Source organism: Heterodontus francisci, chromosome 14 (assembly GCF_036365525.1).
Source record: "Heterodontus francisci isolate sHetFra1 chromosome 14, sHetFra1.hap1, whole genome shotgun sequence".
Taxonomy (NCBI): Eukaryota; Metazoa; Chordata; class Chondrichthyes; order Heterodontiformes; family Heterodontidae; genus Heterodontus; species Heterodontus francisci.
In genome coordinates, this window is record NC_090384.1 from 103,582,224 (window position 1) to 103,598,156 (window position 15,933).

General features: G+C 44.5%; 1 protein-coding gene across 14 annotated transcripts in view; it reads left to right on the plus strand.

The window, feature by feature from the left end:
- ppfibp2b (PPFIA binding protein 2b) overlaps positions 1–15,933 on the plus strand; it is a 279,873-nt gene that overhangs the window by 139,609 nt on the left and 124,331 nt on the right. For 13 of the 14 annotated variants that reach the window (XM_068046641.1, XM_068046639.1, XM_068046644.1 and 10 more), the window contains exon 4: positions 13,130–13,216. In XM_068046641.1, coding sequence (XP_067902742.1) covers positions 13,130–13,216 — 87 coding nt within the window. Of the gene's footprint in view, positions 1–1,469; positions 2,016–13,129; positions 13,217–15,933 lie in introns of those variants that run through there. The other variant, XM_068046650.1, reaches the window with a different exon arrangement.

The following is a 15,933-nucleotide window of genomic DNA, read 5'->3' on the forward strand; positions in this document are numbered from 1 at the left end:
ACTTTTCTCTGTTGAACCTAAGAAAGTTTGTCTGTGCTCATTTCTTTGCCTTATAATTGGAAAGTGGTGGACAAGGATATACCAAGGGGGAACTTAAAACATGGTGTGTTTAAAATTAAACCCTGTTACAGTAAGACCAGGTGAAGGCTGAAAGAGAACCTTAGACCTCTTTCTCACCTGGTCATAACACCTTATTTAAGATGCTCCTTACCTCTTTGACCAAGCTAGATCACCTGTCCTAATATCTTCTTCCTTGGCTCGATGTTGACTTGTGTCTAATCATATTCTTCTGAAGTGCCTTGGGATCTTGCTGTGTGCAAATTAGCTGCTGCATTTCCTGCACGACGGCAGTGACTACACTTCAAATTTACTTCATTGGCTGTAAAGTGCTTCAGAGCGTTCTGAGGTCATTAAATGCACCATATAAATACAAGTTGTTGGAACATGTGTGGAATGTATGTATTTCTGAATTGGCATAGCTGCCAGTGGAAATGCCCAGAAATGTGGAGAGAGCTGCTGCTAAAATTAGAAGCAGTTTGCTTGAGTGTTGAAGTTGCCCGACGGGAGCAAGACTGCGTTGATGGGCTCTGAACAACTTTTAATAATGAAAGAGAGAGAGTGAACAAGAAAGACATGCATTTCTATAGCGCCTTTCACGACTTCAGGATGTCCTTTACGGCCAATGAAGCACTTTTTTTTTTGAAGTGTTGTCGCTCTTGTAGTGTATGAAACACAGCAACCAATTTATGCACAGCAGGCTCCCACAAACAGCACTGTGGTAATGACCAGATTATCTCTTTTTTTTTTAGTGATGTTGGTGGGTGAGAGGTAAACATTGTTCAGAACACTGGAGTGAATTTCCCTATGTTACCATGAAGATCTTTGATGTCCATCCGAGAAGGCAGACGGCACCTCTGTTAAATGTCTCATCCAAAAGACAGCACCTCTGACAGTGCAGCACTCCCTCAGTCCTGCACTGGGGGTGTCAGCCTGGATATTTCCCCAGCCCCCCCCCCCCCCCTGTTTTGTAATATCAGAAGTTCTGATCCTAATTCAGACTGTGCTGTTGGCGAAGACTGAAAGCCACTTAAAGCGGATTAGCTTGTTTGAATGCCATTTGTGGCTTTAAAATTAACCTGCTGTTACCAGGGGAACCGGACAGCTTGCAGCATTGGCCTGGGTGAGAAAGTTACTGAGAGTGACCCTGTTTGGGGTGGGGGGGGGGGGGGGGGGAATAATGGATTGTAGTTATTCGATTGAGATTTCTTCTGTAAACAAACTTTCAACTTCAGCCTTTAACTTGGCTTCTCAGCTTCTATTGAAGCTGGCAGGACAAGCGTGAACTCTGCTATTTATAGTCTTGATACTCAGAGTGAAATGCAGTGAGGGGGTGGGGGGGGGGGGGGGGGGGTGAGTGGGGGTGGGGGTGGGGGTGGGGGAGGATTGGTTTATGGTGTGTGATCATTACTAGAATAACAGGAAATAGCTGGAGCCGGGTTAGCAGTTAGTCTGTCTCACTTGATCAATACAGAGACTGCAGGTTTAATGACACTTTTTTTTCTCTGAAAAGCAATAGGCACAGAAATCGGATTACATTGAGTTTGTTGACAGCTAGTCTGCTGTAGTAACCCAATGCCGTAACAAGTTCACAAGAGAGAGAGAGAGACTGGCATTAAAGTTTGCGATTTTGTACTGCAAACCAGATGCTCGGCGAATCGTCTTGATTCAAGGCAATTCTGACTTGGGTTGTTCTGTTGTGCGTTGCCTCAGTTTTAGTCTGCTGTGAGCCTCAGGGAGAGTCGGGGAGGGGAAAGAAAAGAGAACTGGATTTCCACTGAAAGTGATGAGCTGTGTATAAGGGTAACTGCGACTGTTCCTTACAGAAGAACTGCACCTTTATGCAAACAGTTCTGTCTCTCTCTCTCTTTCCCCCCTCCCTGGGGTGATGGCTACTGCAGATCCATAGCATGGATGGTGAGATCGATATTTACAGAAATCTCACTTGGCTGAAAAGGGTAAGTAGCTTTTGTGCTTATGTTTTAAGTTGAGAGAGCTGTACAAGTTATGACAGCTCTTGTCGTGAATTAGAGTTTCTCTCCCTCCTGCCCTCAGCTTTGGGTGGGTTGCTGAAAATCAGTTGTCAGTCTGCGGAGTCTAAAACACGTTGTGAAAAGGAATGCAGCATTGACAGAAATTTCAAGAAAGTTCTTTTAAACCGTGTGACACAAGTGTGCACAGACAAGGGTTTGCTTTGTGCGTTCAGTGTTTGGTTTGTAGTGACTGGTCGGCTTTGAAAAGCTATTTGAAGGATTTTGCAGCTTTAATTGTTTCATCTGCATTTAAAAAAAAAAGGCACCAGGATGAAGATTTCTCCAGTGGGAGGGAGGGAGGGCAGTCAGGCTTTCTCTCATTTCTCGCCGGAGGACAGATGAGGAAATGGCTCACATTTCTGCACCATTGGAACCATGTGCGAGCCTTAGAGGGGAACCGGGTGCCTGAAAGCCGTTTATTTACTCTTCTAAGAAGCTGCAATATTTCAAACTGCAGTTATGGGCTGCAGCTGTGAATTGTGCATTCTCTGATGCATTTGTGTGTCATGCACTGCTTCAGTGCAACACCAACAACCTGCGTTTATATAGCACCTTCAACAGATAAAACTTCCCAAGAACTTCACAGAAGCCTAATTGGACACAAATTTAACACCCAACCATGCAAGGCGATATTAAGCCAGATGACCAAATGCTTGGTCAAAGGGAGATTTTGAGAAAGAGTTTACAATCGCACCTTTCTCAGCCTCAGGAGGTTCCAAAGCACTTTACAGTCACTGAAGATCTTTTGAAATGTCGTCACGGGTGTAATGTAGGAAACGGAGCAGCCAATTTGTGCACAGCAAGCTCCCAGAAACAGCAATGTGATGATCGTCAGATAATCTGTTTAATGATGTTGATTGAGGGATAAATATTGGCCTGGACACTAAGGATACCTGAGGGGCAGACAGGACCTCAGTTTAACATCTCATCTGAAAGATGAGATTCCTACAATGCAGCAATCCCTCAGTACTGCACTGAAATGACAGCCTAGATTAAGGAGCCTCTTAAAGGAGGGGAGACAGGTGAAGAGGCGTTGAGGTTTGGAGGTCCTAGACAGCTGAAATCCTGGCTGCCAAAGGGTGGAGTGACGAATATTGGGAATGCAAGGACTGGAAATGGAGGAGTACAGAGATCTCAGAGGGTTGTAGGGCTGGGGGAAGCTGCTGAGATAGGGAGGGAGTTGAACACAAGGATACAAATTTTAAATTTGGGGTATTGCCACACTGGGAGCCAATGTAAGTCAGCAAGCACCAGTGGGTGATGGGTGTTAGGATGCAGGCAGCAGAGTCTTGGATGAGCTGAGGTTTACAGGGAGGGTGGAATATGGGAGACGGGAGTGGAGAGCATTTGGAATGATCAAGTTTAGAAGTGACAAAAGCACGTTAGAGTGTTTCAGTAGCAGATGGCCTGAGGCAGAGATGGAGACAGGTAATGTTACAAAGGTGGAAGTAGGCAGTCTTGATGGAGATCATATGGGATCGGAAGTTCATCTCTATAGGTGTAGATTCCAACCAGTCTGATGCACTCATATTAATTCTTTTGGTAATTTCTTTTTCAACACAATCCAGATCCACTTTTAATCAGGTTAGTCAATCTTTGGCCTCCCTTGTCTCGAGAGACCATGGGTATGCGCCTGGAGGTGGTCAGTGGTTTGTGAAGCAGCGCCTGGAGTGGCTATAAAGGCCAATTCTAGAGTGACAGACTCTTACACAGGTGCTGCAGATAAAATTGGTTGTCGGGGCTGTTACACAGTTGGCTCTCCCCTTGCGCTTCTGTCTTTTTTCCTGCCAACTGCTAAGTCTCTTCGACTCGCCACGCTTTAGCCCTGCCTTTATGGTTGCCCGCCAGCTCTGGCGATCACTGGCAACTGACTCGCACGACTTGTGATCAATGTCACAGGACTTCATGTCGCGTTTGCAGACGTCTTTAAAGCGGAGACAAGGACTGCTGGTGGGTCTGATACCAGTGACGAGCTTGCTGTACAATGTGTCCTTGGAGATCCTGCCATCTTCCATGCGGCTCACATGGCCAAGCCATCTCAAGCGCCGCTGGCTTAGTAGGGTGTATATGCTGGGGATGTTGGCCGCCTCGAGGACTTCTGTGTTGGAGATACGGTCCTGCCACCTGATGCCAAGGATTCTCCGGAGGCAGCGAAGATAGAATGAACTGAGACGTCGCTCTTGGCTGGCATACGTAGTTAGTGCAGTGTTGAGAAAACACACAGAGGAATACGGCATGAATACGTTGCCTAAGAGCCCCAGTCAGAAGATGCACTTCAGTCTGAATCAGTGACTTGTTGCTTTCAAACTACTAGGGATAATTATTTTTCTGCCCTGTCTCAGTGATTGGCTTTCTCACCTCTGAGTCATGACGTCATGGATTCAAGTCTCACTCCAGAGACTTGAGCAGCGCTGAGTAACACCCCCTTTGCAGCGCTGAGTGACACTCCCAGTGCAGCGCTGAGAAAGTGCCATCTCTTCGATGAGACATTAAACCCAGGCCCTGTTGGTGCCTCTCAGGTGTTCGTAAAATATCCAATGGCAGTATTTTGCAAAAGAGCAAGGGTGCTGTTCCTGATGTCCTGGCCAATATTTATCACCATCACTGGAAATAAAATAGTTATCTGGTCGTGAGCTCATTGCTGTTTCTGGCTGCTTGCTGTGTGCAAATTAGCTGCTGCATTTCCTACATTACGACAGTGACTACACTTCAAAAGTACTTCATTGGCTGTAACACAGTCCTGACATTGTGTATGACGCTATATAAATGCAAGTCTGTCTTTCTGTCATAAAGATACTGCCTTTATTACACATTTATAGGGACTATTAAAGGAAGGCCCAACACTGTTGTTTAATAGTTATCAACTAAATGGCTAATGTTATAAAATGTGGTTAAATCTTTTTGTGGTTCCACCAACTCACCTCTAACCTCCTACAGTCACTCTCCCAGTCCCCCAGTTCCTCCAACTCTGTCTCTTGTCTGACTCCCGTTCCCTTTGCCCCACCAATGGTGGCCATGCTTTCAGCTGGCTAGGTCTCGCACTCTCTGGGATTCCTTTCCTAAACCCCTCCACCGCTTCCCCTCTCTCATCCTTCAAGGCCCTCTTAAAGCTCACTTCTTTGACCATGTCACCCCTCCTAATATGTCCCTCGTTGGCTCAGTGCCTATTTTTATCTGAATGTGTTTCTGTGAGGCACCCTGAAATGATTTTTCTAAGGTAAAGACACCACATGAATGCAAATAATTGTGTATCAGACAGAAGATCTCGAGTCGAGCTGCACTCTTTGTTACAATCCAGCCTTTACTAAAGTATTCATGTGACTAATAGGTTTGTGACTTTAAAGTGGTTCGTTGGTCAATGAAGATCATAGAGAGCATTCATACAAGGATATCTGCTGATTTCCCTATACTTGAGCTAGTTGGTAGCAATGTTGTCCCTGGGCCAAAAGGTTATTGAGTCACGGCTCCTATACTGACACTCTAGGGTGGTACTGAAGAAGTGTTAAGAGGTAATAAAAACATAAAGTGCTGGAAATACTCAGCAGGTCAGGTGGCATCTATGGAGAGAGAAGCAGAGTTAATGTTTCACTGTTTAGAAGTCCTCTTCTTCAAATGGGGTGTTAAACTGAGGTCCCATTGATCCTGTGGTTCAGATGGACATTAAGGAAATCCATGATACTATTTAAGTAAGAGTAGGGAGTTTTCTTGATGTGGTCGTTCGTCTCTTATCCAATGCCACCAACTTCAGACTACGTCCTGAGATACAAATTATTGAACAATGAGGGAGTTGGGGGTTATAGGGAACAGGTAGGTAAGTGGAGTTGAGGCCAAGATCAGATCAGCCATCATCTTATTGAATGGAAGAGCAGGCTCATGGGGCTGAATGACCTATCCTGCTCCTATTATTTTAATGTTCTAATGTTCATCTCAGAACAACATTCAGTTTTTGTTCATTGAAGCACAGAAGAAACATCAAAATCCTGGAGATAGTGTAAGTAAGGGACACAAGGCTGATTACTAGAATCTAAGGAATGAGTTAGCGGGAGGTACGGTGATATGTTCTAGAGGCCTGGACTAATGATCCAAAGACATGAGTTTAAATCCCACCACAGCAGCTGGGGAATTAAAATTTGATTAATTGAATAAAATCCAGTGCCAGTAATGGTGACCGTGAAAACTACTGGATTGTCAAAAAAGGAAATTTGCTGTCCTTACGAGGTCTGGCCTACAGGTAACTCCAGCCCCATAGAAATGTGGTTGACTCTTATCTGCTCTCTGAAATGGCCGAGAAAGCCACTCAGTTTGTATTCATGAGGGTAGATCACCACCTTCTCAAGGGCGGTTTGGGAATGGGTAATTAATGTTCACGCCCTGTGAATGAATGTTTTTTTTACAAAAAATGTATGTAAACATGAATTTATCAACCTTGACAGGAGGCTTCTCATTGTGAGAAGCACTTTGCGACATTCCAATGTGGAAAGGTGCTGCGTAATTATAAGTATTATTAAGAACAACGTGCATTTGTATAGAATGTTTACTGTAAAACACAAAGTGCCAAAGTTCCCCACAAATGGGAATCGATAGGGAAATGGGTACCAGGCTACCGAGGGAGACATTAGAAACCGTGATCGAAAACCTGGTTGAAAAGATAGCGAAGGATTTAAAGGAAAGAGTAATGCAGAGGTGGAATGGGTTTATGCAGAGAGTTCCAGGGAATGGGACTGAGTTGAAAGCTCTTTCATCAATGGGAAGGAGCATGTACAAAAGGCCAGTGAGGGGGCCAAATGGAACCAGGGTAGGGGGACAGTATAAGCCTTTTTTATTTTTAAAACCATGGGATGTGGGCCCAGCATTTATTGTCCATCCCTAATTGCCCTTAGGAAGGTGGTTGTGAACCCCTTTCTTGAATCACTGTAGGTCCACCCACAGGGCTGTTAGGGAGGGAGTTCCAAGATTTTGACCCAGCGACAGTGAAGGAACGGCGATATAGTTCCAAGTCAGGGTGTTGTGTGGCTTGGAGGGGAACTTGCAGGTGGTGGTGTTTCCATGCATCTGCTGTCCTTGTCCTTCGAGGTGGCAGAGGTTTGGGAGGTGCTGTCGAGAAGCCCCGGCATGTAGCTTTTTAAAAAAACGAATTCATGGATGTGAGCTGCAGAACGTTACACTGATAGGGTGGGACGAAGCACAGGAGGTATTTGAAGATGAGGAATTTAAATTTAATGCCAAGGGGAGCTAGGAGCCAATAAGGGCGATGGATGACGGGCAGGATTTAAGCAACTTGTGTCCATCAAGTTGGAGTTTACGGAGGGAGGGCTCTGGGAGGCTAATGAGAAAGGCAGTAGAATAATCAAGTCTCCATGACAAAAGTATAAACGTTTAAGTGAGGAAGGGGACGGTCTAAGCGGTACATCATAGGGGAGGTGGAAATAAAGAGTCTTGGTGTTTGATAGGATGTGTGATTTGAAGCTGAGCTCTAAATGGGAAAAGATGCTAAGGTTTCACATGGTTTGAATCACCTGAGGAGAAGGATGGAGTTGCCGAGAAAATACGGCACAGAAACAGGCCATTCGGCCTAATTGGTCTATGCCCGAGTTGGTGCTCCACGTGAGCCTTCTCACACCCTTCTTCATCTCACCCTATCAATATATCCTTCTATTCCTATCTCTCTCATCTTTATCTAGCTTCCCCTTAAATATATCTATGCTATTCACATCAACCACTTGCTATGGTAGCGAGTTCCACATTCTCACCACTCTCTGGATAAAGAAGTCTCTCCTGAATTCACTATCGGATTTAATAGTGATAATTTATAATTATTGACCCGAGCTTTGCTCTCCCACTGAAATGGAGACATTTTCTCTATGTTTCCTGTATCACACCCCTTCATAATCTGAGAGACTCCTGTCAGGTCACCCCTCAGCCTCTATCTTCTAGAGAAAAGAGCCTCAGCTTGTTCAGTCAATCTAAATAGTTCTAACCTCTTAGTTCTGGTATCATCATTGTAAATCTTTTTTTTTTTGCACAGTCACCAGAGCCTGTATATCCTTTTTGTATTATGGAGAGCAGAGCTCTGCATAGTACTCTGGCAAAGATCAAAAGTGATGGCTTCTTGCTTCCCAGTGTTCATTTGGAGGATGTTGTACCGAATCTATTACTTGCTGTGAGACAGGCCGTGCAATAACAACGAGATAGTCATGAGGTCAAGAGAAGGATTAAATGATGAATTAAGGAATTTCATTGTACACTTGCACCTACATTACTTGAATTAAAAAGATTCTCTGTTGAGAAATTGCTGGTGTATCCATTCCCTTGGTATTTGAGTAAATATTTGATAGTTTGAATGCATTTCACATGACCATCTTGGCAAAGAATTGCATTTATGTAGCAACTTATTAAATTGCTCAAACATCCCAAAGCACTCCACATAAGATGCATAAAAGTATTGTTAACCACGACTTGCATTTAAGCTACTTCTTTGACCAAGCTATTGATCATCCCTCCTTCTCTCCTCTTCAGCTCAGCATGTGGCTCTCCTGTGAAAACTTTATCACCTTTTTTGCGCTTAAAGGTGCTGTATAAATGTTGTGGTTGATCTTTAATGAGACATTAAACCAAGGCCCTGTCTGCCCTCTCAGGTGGATGTAAAAGATCCCATGGCACTATTTCGAAGAAGAGCAGGAGAGTTCTCCCTGGTGTCCTGGCCAATATTTATCTCTCAATTAATATCACTAAAAACAGATTATCTGGTCGTTATCAGATTGCTGTTTGTGGGAGTATGCTATGCAGAGGTTTGCTGATGCATTTCCTATATTACAACAGTGATTAAAGTTGATAAAAGCGCTTAATTGGCTGTAAGATACTTTGGGATTCCAGGAAAGGTACTATCCAAAGGCAAGCTGTTTCTTTCTCTTTACTCTCAGGTGATCTTAGCTGCGTACTTTGTTCTTTTGGAAATGATACGGTAAGACGTTCGGTTTGTTTACTTCAGGTATATGTAAGCCTGACCCAGGTTGCCGACAAGAGTTGGTAGTTTTTAACGTTGATTTAATGTTTATAGTAAATAGTTCTGCTTTGTTTATACTTAAACATTTTCGACATGCCAGCTGTATGTTTACAGAAGTGAGAATGTGCAGCTGTGGTACAAGTGGCGGGAACACAAAGGGGAGGAAGTGATGCCTCAGTTATACAGAGCCTTGGTCAAGTCCTGCGTTCAGTACCGGGCACTGCATCTCAGGCAGGATACATTGACCTTGGAGGGGATGCAGTGCAGAATCACCAGAATGATACCGGGGCTTAAAAGGTTATGAGGACAGGTTGCATAACCTTGTATTCCATTGCATTTAGAAGGTTGAGGGGTGATCTAATCAAGGTTTTTAAATGATAAAGGGCTTTGATAGGGCACAATCTTATATAGGAGTGAATTAGGAAACAATTCTTCACACGAAATATAGTGGAAATCTAGGCTCTGTCGTCCCAAAAGGTGGTGGATGCTGGAGATCAGTTGGAGATTTCAAGACTGATAGATTTTTGTTGGCTAAGGGTATCGAGTGATATGGAGCTGATGTGAGCAAATGGGGTTGAGATGCAAATTAGCCATGATCCCATTGAATAGCAGAAATCTGGAGGGGCTGAATGGCCTCATCTTGTTCCGACATTCCTTGTTCCCATATAAGTGTGGCTTTAGCAGAAGAAAGTCCCACTGTGTCTCGCGCTGACCCTGTCATTAGTCTGAGCTTCTTGTAGTTGGATTAATCCATTGTTTTAACTTCACACCTATAGCTAGGCTCAGATCCAACCATTTTGAGAACAAACGGAATTTGGCATCACTGACACAGGCTGGCTTTAGTCTCTCTTAATTCTTTCGGCACTTCTGGATCTCATGGTATGATATTTATTGTGCTTTTAGCCTTGCTTAATGTTCATTCCTGGGAGTACCTCTTCTATATCCCCGCAGAGTGAGAGGATCTCATTATCACTGATGTTCAATGCTCCTACCCACTCTGAATCCAGGACACACCCTAATAAATTGACTTTAATATCTGCGTCCCAGTAGAAGTCCCTGAACTCTTAAGAGTCTATGAGGGAATCCCAGGGGAATTCTGGAGTTTATATTTATGACTTGCAGCACAATATTTTTGACATGTATGCCCGAATAAGTCAGCAATTCTGGCATGATTTGCATTTGTTTTGCTGAAGCTGTCTACCACCCTGGAAGAGGTAGAGATCCTGAGCACATATCATTAATTGTAAGAATCTGGGCAGCATGTCAATAATTGTAGAGACCTTATTAGTGTCTCAGTAATTGTAGCTGTGTTGTGTGTCTCTGTAATTGTAGGGGCTTTGGGAGTGATTTCAGGAGGTCCCCAGGATTGCATCATTATTTGCAGGGGACCCCAGGAAAAGAAAAAGACTTGGATTTATACAGTGCCTCTCACAACCATTGGATTTCTCAAAGCACATTACAGCCAATGAAGTACGTTTGAAATGTAGTCACTGTTCCAAAGTAGAAAACACAGCAGCCAATTTGCAGACAGCAAGCTCCCACAAACAGCAATGTGATGATGACTAGATAATCTGTTTTTTGTGATGTAGATTAAGGAATAAATAATGGCCAGGACACTGAGGAGAACTTCCCTGCTCTTCTTCAAAATAGTGGCCATGGGATCTTTTCATCCACCTGAGAGAGCAGACAGGGCCTTGGTTTAACGTCTCACCTGAAACACAGCACATCCCTCAGTACTGCACTGAAGCATCAGCTTTGTTCTATGTGCTCAAGTCCTGGAGTGGGACTTGAACCCACAATCTGTAACTCAGAGGTGAGAATGCGAACAACGGAGCCATGGCCCAGGAGTGCATCAGTATTTGCTGGGGGGGGTTGCTGCAGTCATTGGGAATGCTCCAGTACTTGCCAAGGATCCCCGGGAATGCTCCAGTAATTGCAGGGGGTTCCCAGGAGTTTGTCAGACAGTTCTCCCCCCTCCACCAACAACGCAGACCGTTTTGAAAAGTGCTGTATTCGACATTACTGCTATACAACCCTTGTTGGTGTTTAAACTACCTTAGAAAAAGGTAAAGTGGCCTGTAAGCTAGGAGTGGAATGAATGCATGAAGAGTTCCCAATGAGATAACTTCAGACTTAGAGCTTTGCGAGGAAATCGCGACCTGTAAAGGTGAGTTTTGCTGTCATTAAGGTCCTGTTGATGAGGCTGTATTTTATATTTGTGCTTCACGAACTTTGAGCTCCAGAGGGGTCGAGTTGATGACTGAAAATGTTTTCTCGTTGGCTGAGTTCATTTGGGTGAACTACCCGGGGTTAATTGTTTCAAGGGGATTAACTATCGTCTGAGTGTTCAGATTGAGTTGCAGAACTGTAGGAAGTTTAAAGATTAACCTGTTCTGAATCTCTTGCTTCGCTGCCTCAGGCATAACTAACCTTTAGAGCTGCTTTGCTTTTACTGCAGATCCCAGTCCAACTTCTGACACAGTTTGTACTAATTAATCACAGGAGTATGAGAGGTTAAGATCAAGAACATCCTTTGGGTCTATAATCATTGTAAGGAAAAGCTGGTGCTAATTGTGCATTGGGGAAAGCCAGATATTGGAGCCAGGCTGTTTAGGATTGAAATCAAGAAACACTTTGTCACAGTGGTGGAAATTTGTAACGCTCTGCCCCAAAATGTTGTGAACGCTGGGGACAATTGGAGATTTTAAGACAGAAATCAATGAATTTCTGTTGGGTCAGGGGTATTAAGAGATAATGGAGCTAAGGTTGGTGGGGGGGGGGGGGTGCGGGGGAGAATAGAGTTGAACTTCAGATGGGCTAAGATCTAAATGAATGGCAGAATAGGCTCAAGGGGCTGAATGTATTCCTCCCTCTGGCTACATCGATGGGATCTTGAAAAAAATGCATTTATATCGCACCTTGCCAAATGCCAGGATGTCCCAAAGTGCATTACAGTCAATGAAGTAGTATTGAAGTGTAATCACTGTTGTAATATAGGAAATGTGGCAACCAATTTGCACACAGCAAGCTCCCACAGTGACCAGATAATCTGTTTTAGGGATGCTTGTTTTGGGATAAGTATCATACAATCATAATCATAAAATGTTTACTGCACAGAAAGAGGCCAATTATCCTGTAATCTCCATGTCTGTTCTCTAAGAGCAACTCTGCTAGTTCCTTTCCCCGTTCACCCGATTATCTTGAACTACCATCATCCATTAACAGAACTTCAGACACTAACATCCTGCACCCCTTTAGAATTGTAAGCTAGATATTATATTGCCTTTCCTCATTCTCCCTACCAAAAATGTATTGCTTCACACTTCCCTGCATTAAATCTTCAGCCACGTATCTGCCCATCCCAGCCTGTTTGTGTTCTCTTGAAATCTATCACTCTCCTCTTCACAGCACTTCCAAGTTTTGAGTCACCTGCCAAGTCACCAGAGAGAACTCCCCTACTCTTTGAAAGAGTGCCATGGGACTTTTAATGTCCAAGTGAGAGGGCAGACGGGGCCGCAGCTTAAAGTCTCATCTGAAAGAAGGCGCCACTGACTGTGCAACACTCCTTCAGTACTGCACTGGGCTTATCTGGCTGGATCATGTGCTCGTGTCTCTGGGCAGGACTTGAACACATGACTTACTGATTCAGAAATGAGATTGCTACCCACTGAGCCACAGTTGCCACCTTTGGGTACAGGCCGATCAAAGCTTTTTTTTTTGGTTTTGCATTATAGACTTGCAATGGGTATTAACTCCCTCATGTCACCACACTGCAGTCTGGGGTTTAAAACTTCCGTGTGCAGCCAATTTAAGCGACAGAATCTGTACTGAGGTAGTCTCGGGTTTTACGTAATTGGTCACTGAAACGATGGAATAAAACGTAGAATGATACATCACAGAAGGAGGCCATTCGTCCCAGCGAAACACAAAAAATGTTCAGTGTTTGCATGATTACACTATGATACCTGTGAATATGTGTGCACATTGTATGTGGGGTTCTAACCAGCGTGATATTTTTTGTTTGTTTTATATTCAGGGCAATCATCGTGTGGCTGTGAATAATGAAACCTGCCAAGAGAGGCTGACACGATTGGAGAGTGACAGGGAGTGCCTGGTGCTACAGGTGGGTACCCTCAACCATACCTTACACACAATGTCCAACTCCACGTCGTCCCAAAGACAACATTGCATCTTTTGGCCAATGAAGCTTTGGCCGAAGTTTAAGTGATGTACAGAACCAAGGCAGCTAATTGGGGGTTTAGGTGCAGATCAGCTATGATCTAATTGAATGATGCTCAATGGTATCAGTAGGCTCCTCCTGTTCCTGTGTCGAGATGACTTTGCATCTTTTTTGCACCTTCACAGATTTTAGTTTCCTAAGACTATAAGAAATAGGAGCAGGAGTAGGCCATTCGAGCCTGCTGCACCATTCAATAAGATCATGGCTGATCTACATCAACTCCACTTTTCCACCCTTTCCCTATATTCCTCAATTCCTTTAGTTCCCAAAGGTTTTTCGACCTCTTGTCTTAAATATACGCAATGACTGAACATCCACAGCTCTCTGGGAGAGAGAATTCCAAAGATTCACAACTTTCTGAGTGAAGAAATTTCTCCTCGTCTCAGTCCTAAATGGCCTGCTCCTTACCCGGAGACTATGACCACTAGTTCTAGACTCTGCAGCCAGGGGAAACAGCTGATCAGCACCGACCCTATCAAAGCCCTCAGGAAGTTTATATATTTCAATGAGATCACCTCTCATTCCTCTAAACTTTCGAAAATATCGGCCCATTCTACTCAATCTCTCCTCTTAGGACATCCCTCTCATCCCAGGAATCAGTCCAGTGAAACTTGACTGCACCACCTCCAAGACTATATTCATTTTGTTAATTTTTTTATTCAATAATGGGATATGGGTGTCGCTGGCAAGGCCAGCATTTATTACTCATCCCTAATTCCTTTGAGAAGTTGGTGGTGAGCCACCACCTTCAACAGCTGCAGTCTGTGTGCTGAAAGTACTTCCACAGTGCAGTTAGGTAGGGAGTTCCAGGGTTTTGACTCAGCCACAATGAAGGAACAGTGATATATTTCCAAGTCAGTGTGGTGTGTGACTTGGAGGGAAAGGGTGATTTGGAAGTGGTGGTGATCCCATGTGCCATTGTTTTTCTCGGCGGATGAGGTTGTGGGTCTGGAAGGTGCTGTCGATGGACCCTTGGGGTGTTACTGCTGTGCATCTTGTAGATGGTACACACTGCTGCCACTGTGCAGCATTGTGAATGTTTAAGGATGTGGATGGGGTGCCAATCAAGTGGGCTGCTTTGTCCTGGATGTTAAGCTTCTTGAGTGTTGTTGGAGTTGCACCCATCCAGGCAAGTGGAGAGTATTCCATCGCAACCCTGACTTGTGTCTTGTAGATGGTGGACAGGCTTTGGGGAGTCGGGAGGTGAGTTAGTCGCTGCAGAATTCCCAACTTCTGACCTGCTCTTGTAGCCACGGTATTTATATGGCTGGTCCAGTTAAATCTCGGGTCATTGACACCCAGGATGTTAATGCTGGGGGAATTTTTTTTTAATTCATTTCATGGGATGTGGGTGTTGCTGGCAAGGCCAGCGTTTACTGCCCATCCCTAATTGATGGTGGTGGTGGCCTTTTTGAACCACTGCAGTCTTGTGGAAGTCCTTCCAGTGATGGTAATGCCATTGAATGTCTAGAGAAGATGGTTAGATTCTCTCTTGGTGGAAATGGTCATTGCCTGGCACATGTGTGGTGTGAATGTTACTTGCCACTTATCAACCTGAGCCTGAATGTTGTCCAGATCTTGCTGCATCATTATCTGAACGGAACACTGTGCAGTCATCAACGAACATCCCTGCTTCTGATCTTATGATGAAGCAGCCGAAGGTGGTTGAGCCTAGGACACTACCCTGAGGAATTTATGCAGTAATGTCCTGGGGCGGAGATGATTGACCTCCAACAACCACAACCATCTTCCTTTGCGCTAGTTTTCCCCCTGCTTCACCAGCGGAGAGATTTCCCCCGATTCCCGTTGATTCCAGTTTTACTAGGGCTCCTTGATGCCATACTCAGTAAAATGCTGCCTTGACTCTCACCTCATCTCCAGAATTAATTTATTTTGTCCATGTCTGGACAAAGACTGTAATGAGGCCTGGAGCTGAGTAGCCCTGGTGGAATCCAAACAGAGAGTCAGTGAGCAGGTTATTGCTGTGTAAGTGCTGCTTCATAGCACCATTGACAACACCTTCCATCACTTTACTGATGATTGAGAGTAGACTGATGGGGCGCTAATTGGCTAGATTGGATTTGTCCTGCTTTTTGTGTCCAGGACATACCTGAGCAATTTTCCACATTGTCAGGCAGGTGCCAGTGTTGTAGCTGTACTGGAACAGCTTGGCTAGGGACGAGGCTAGTTCTGGAGCACAAGTCTTCAGTACTATTGCCGGAATGTTGTCAGAGCCCATAGCCTTTGCAGGAGCCAGTGCGCTCAGCCTTTTTCTGATGTCACGTGGAGTGAATCGGATTGGCTGAAGACCGGCATCTGTGATGCTGAGGACCGCAGCAGGAGGCCGAGGTGGATCATCCACTCGGCACTTCAGGCTGAAGATGAATGCAGATGCTTCAGCCTTGTCTTTTGCACTGATGTGCTCGGCCCGCCGTTCATTGAGGATGGAAATAGTTGTGGAGCCTGCTCCTCCTGTTGGTTGTTTAATTGTCCACTTCCATTCGTGATTGGATGTGGCAGGAATGTAGAGCTTAGATTTAATCCGTTAGTTGTGGCATCACTTACCTTTGTCTATAACATGCTCATTTCAATGTTAGCAT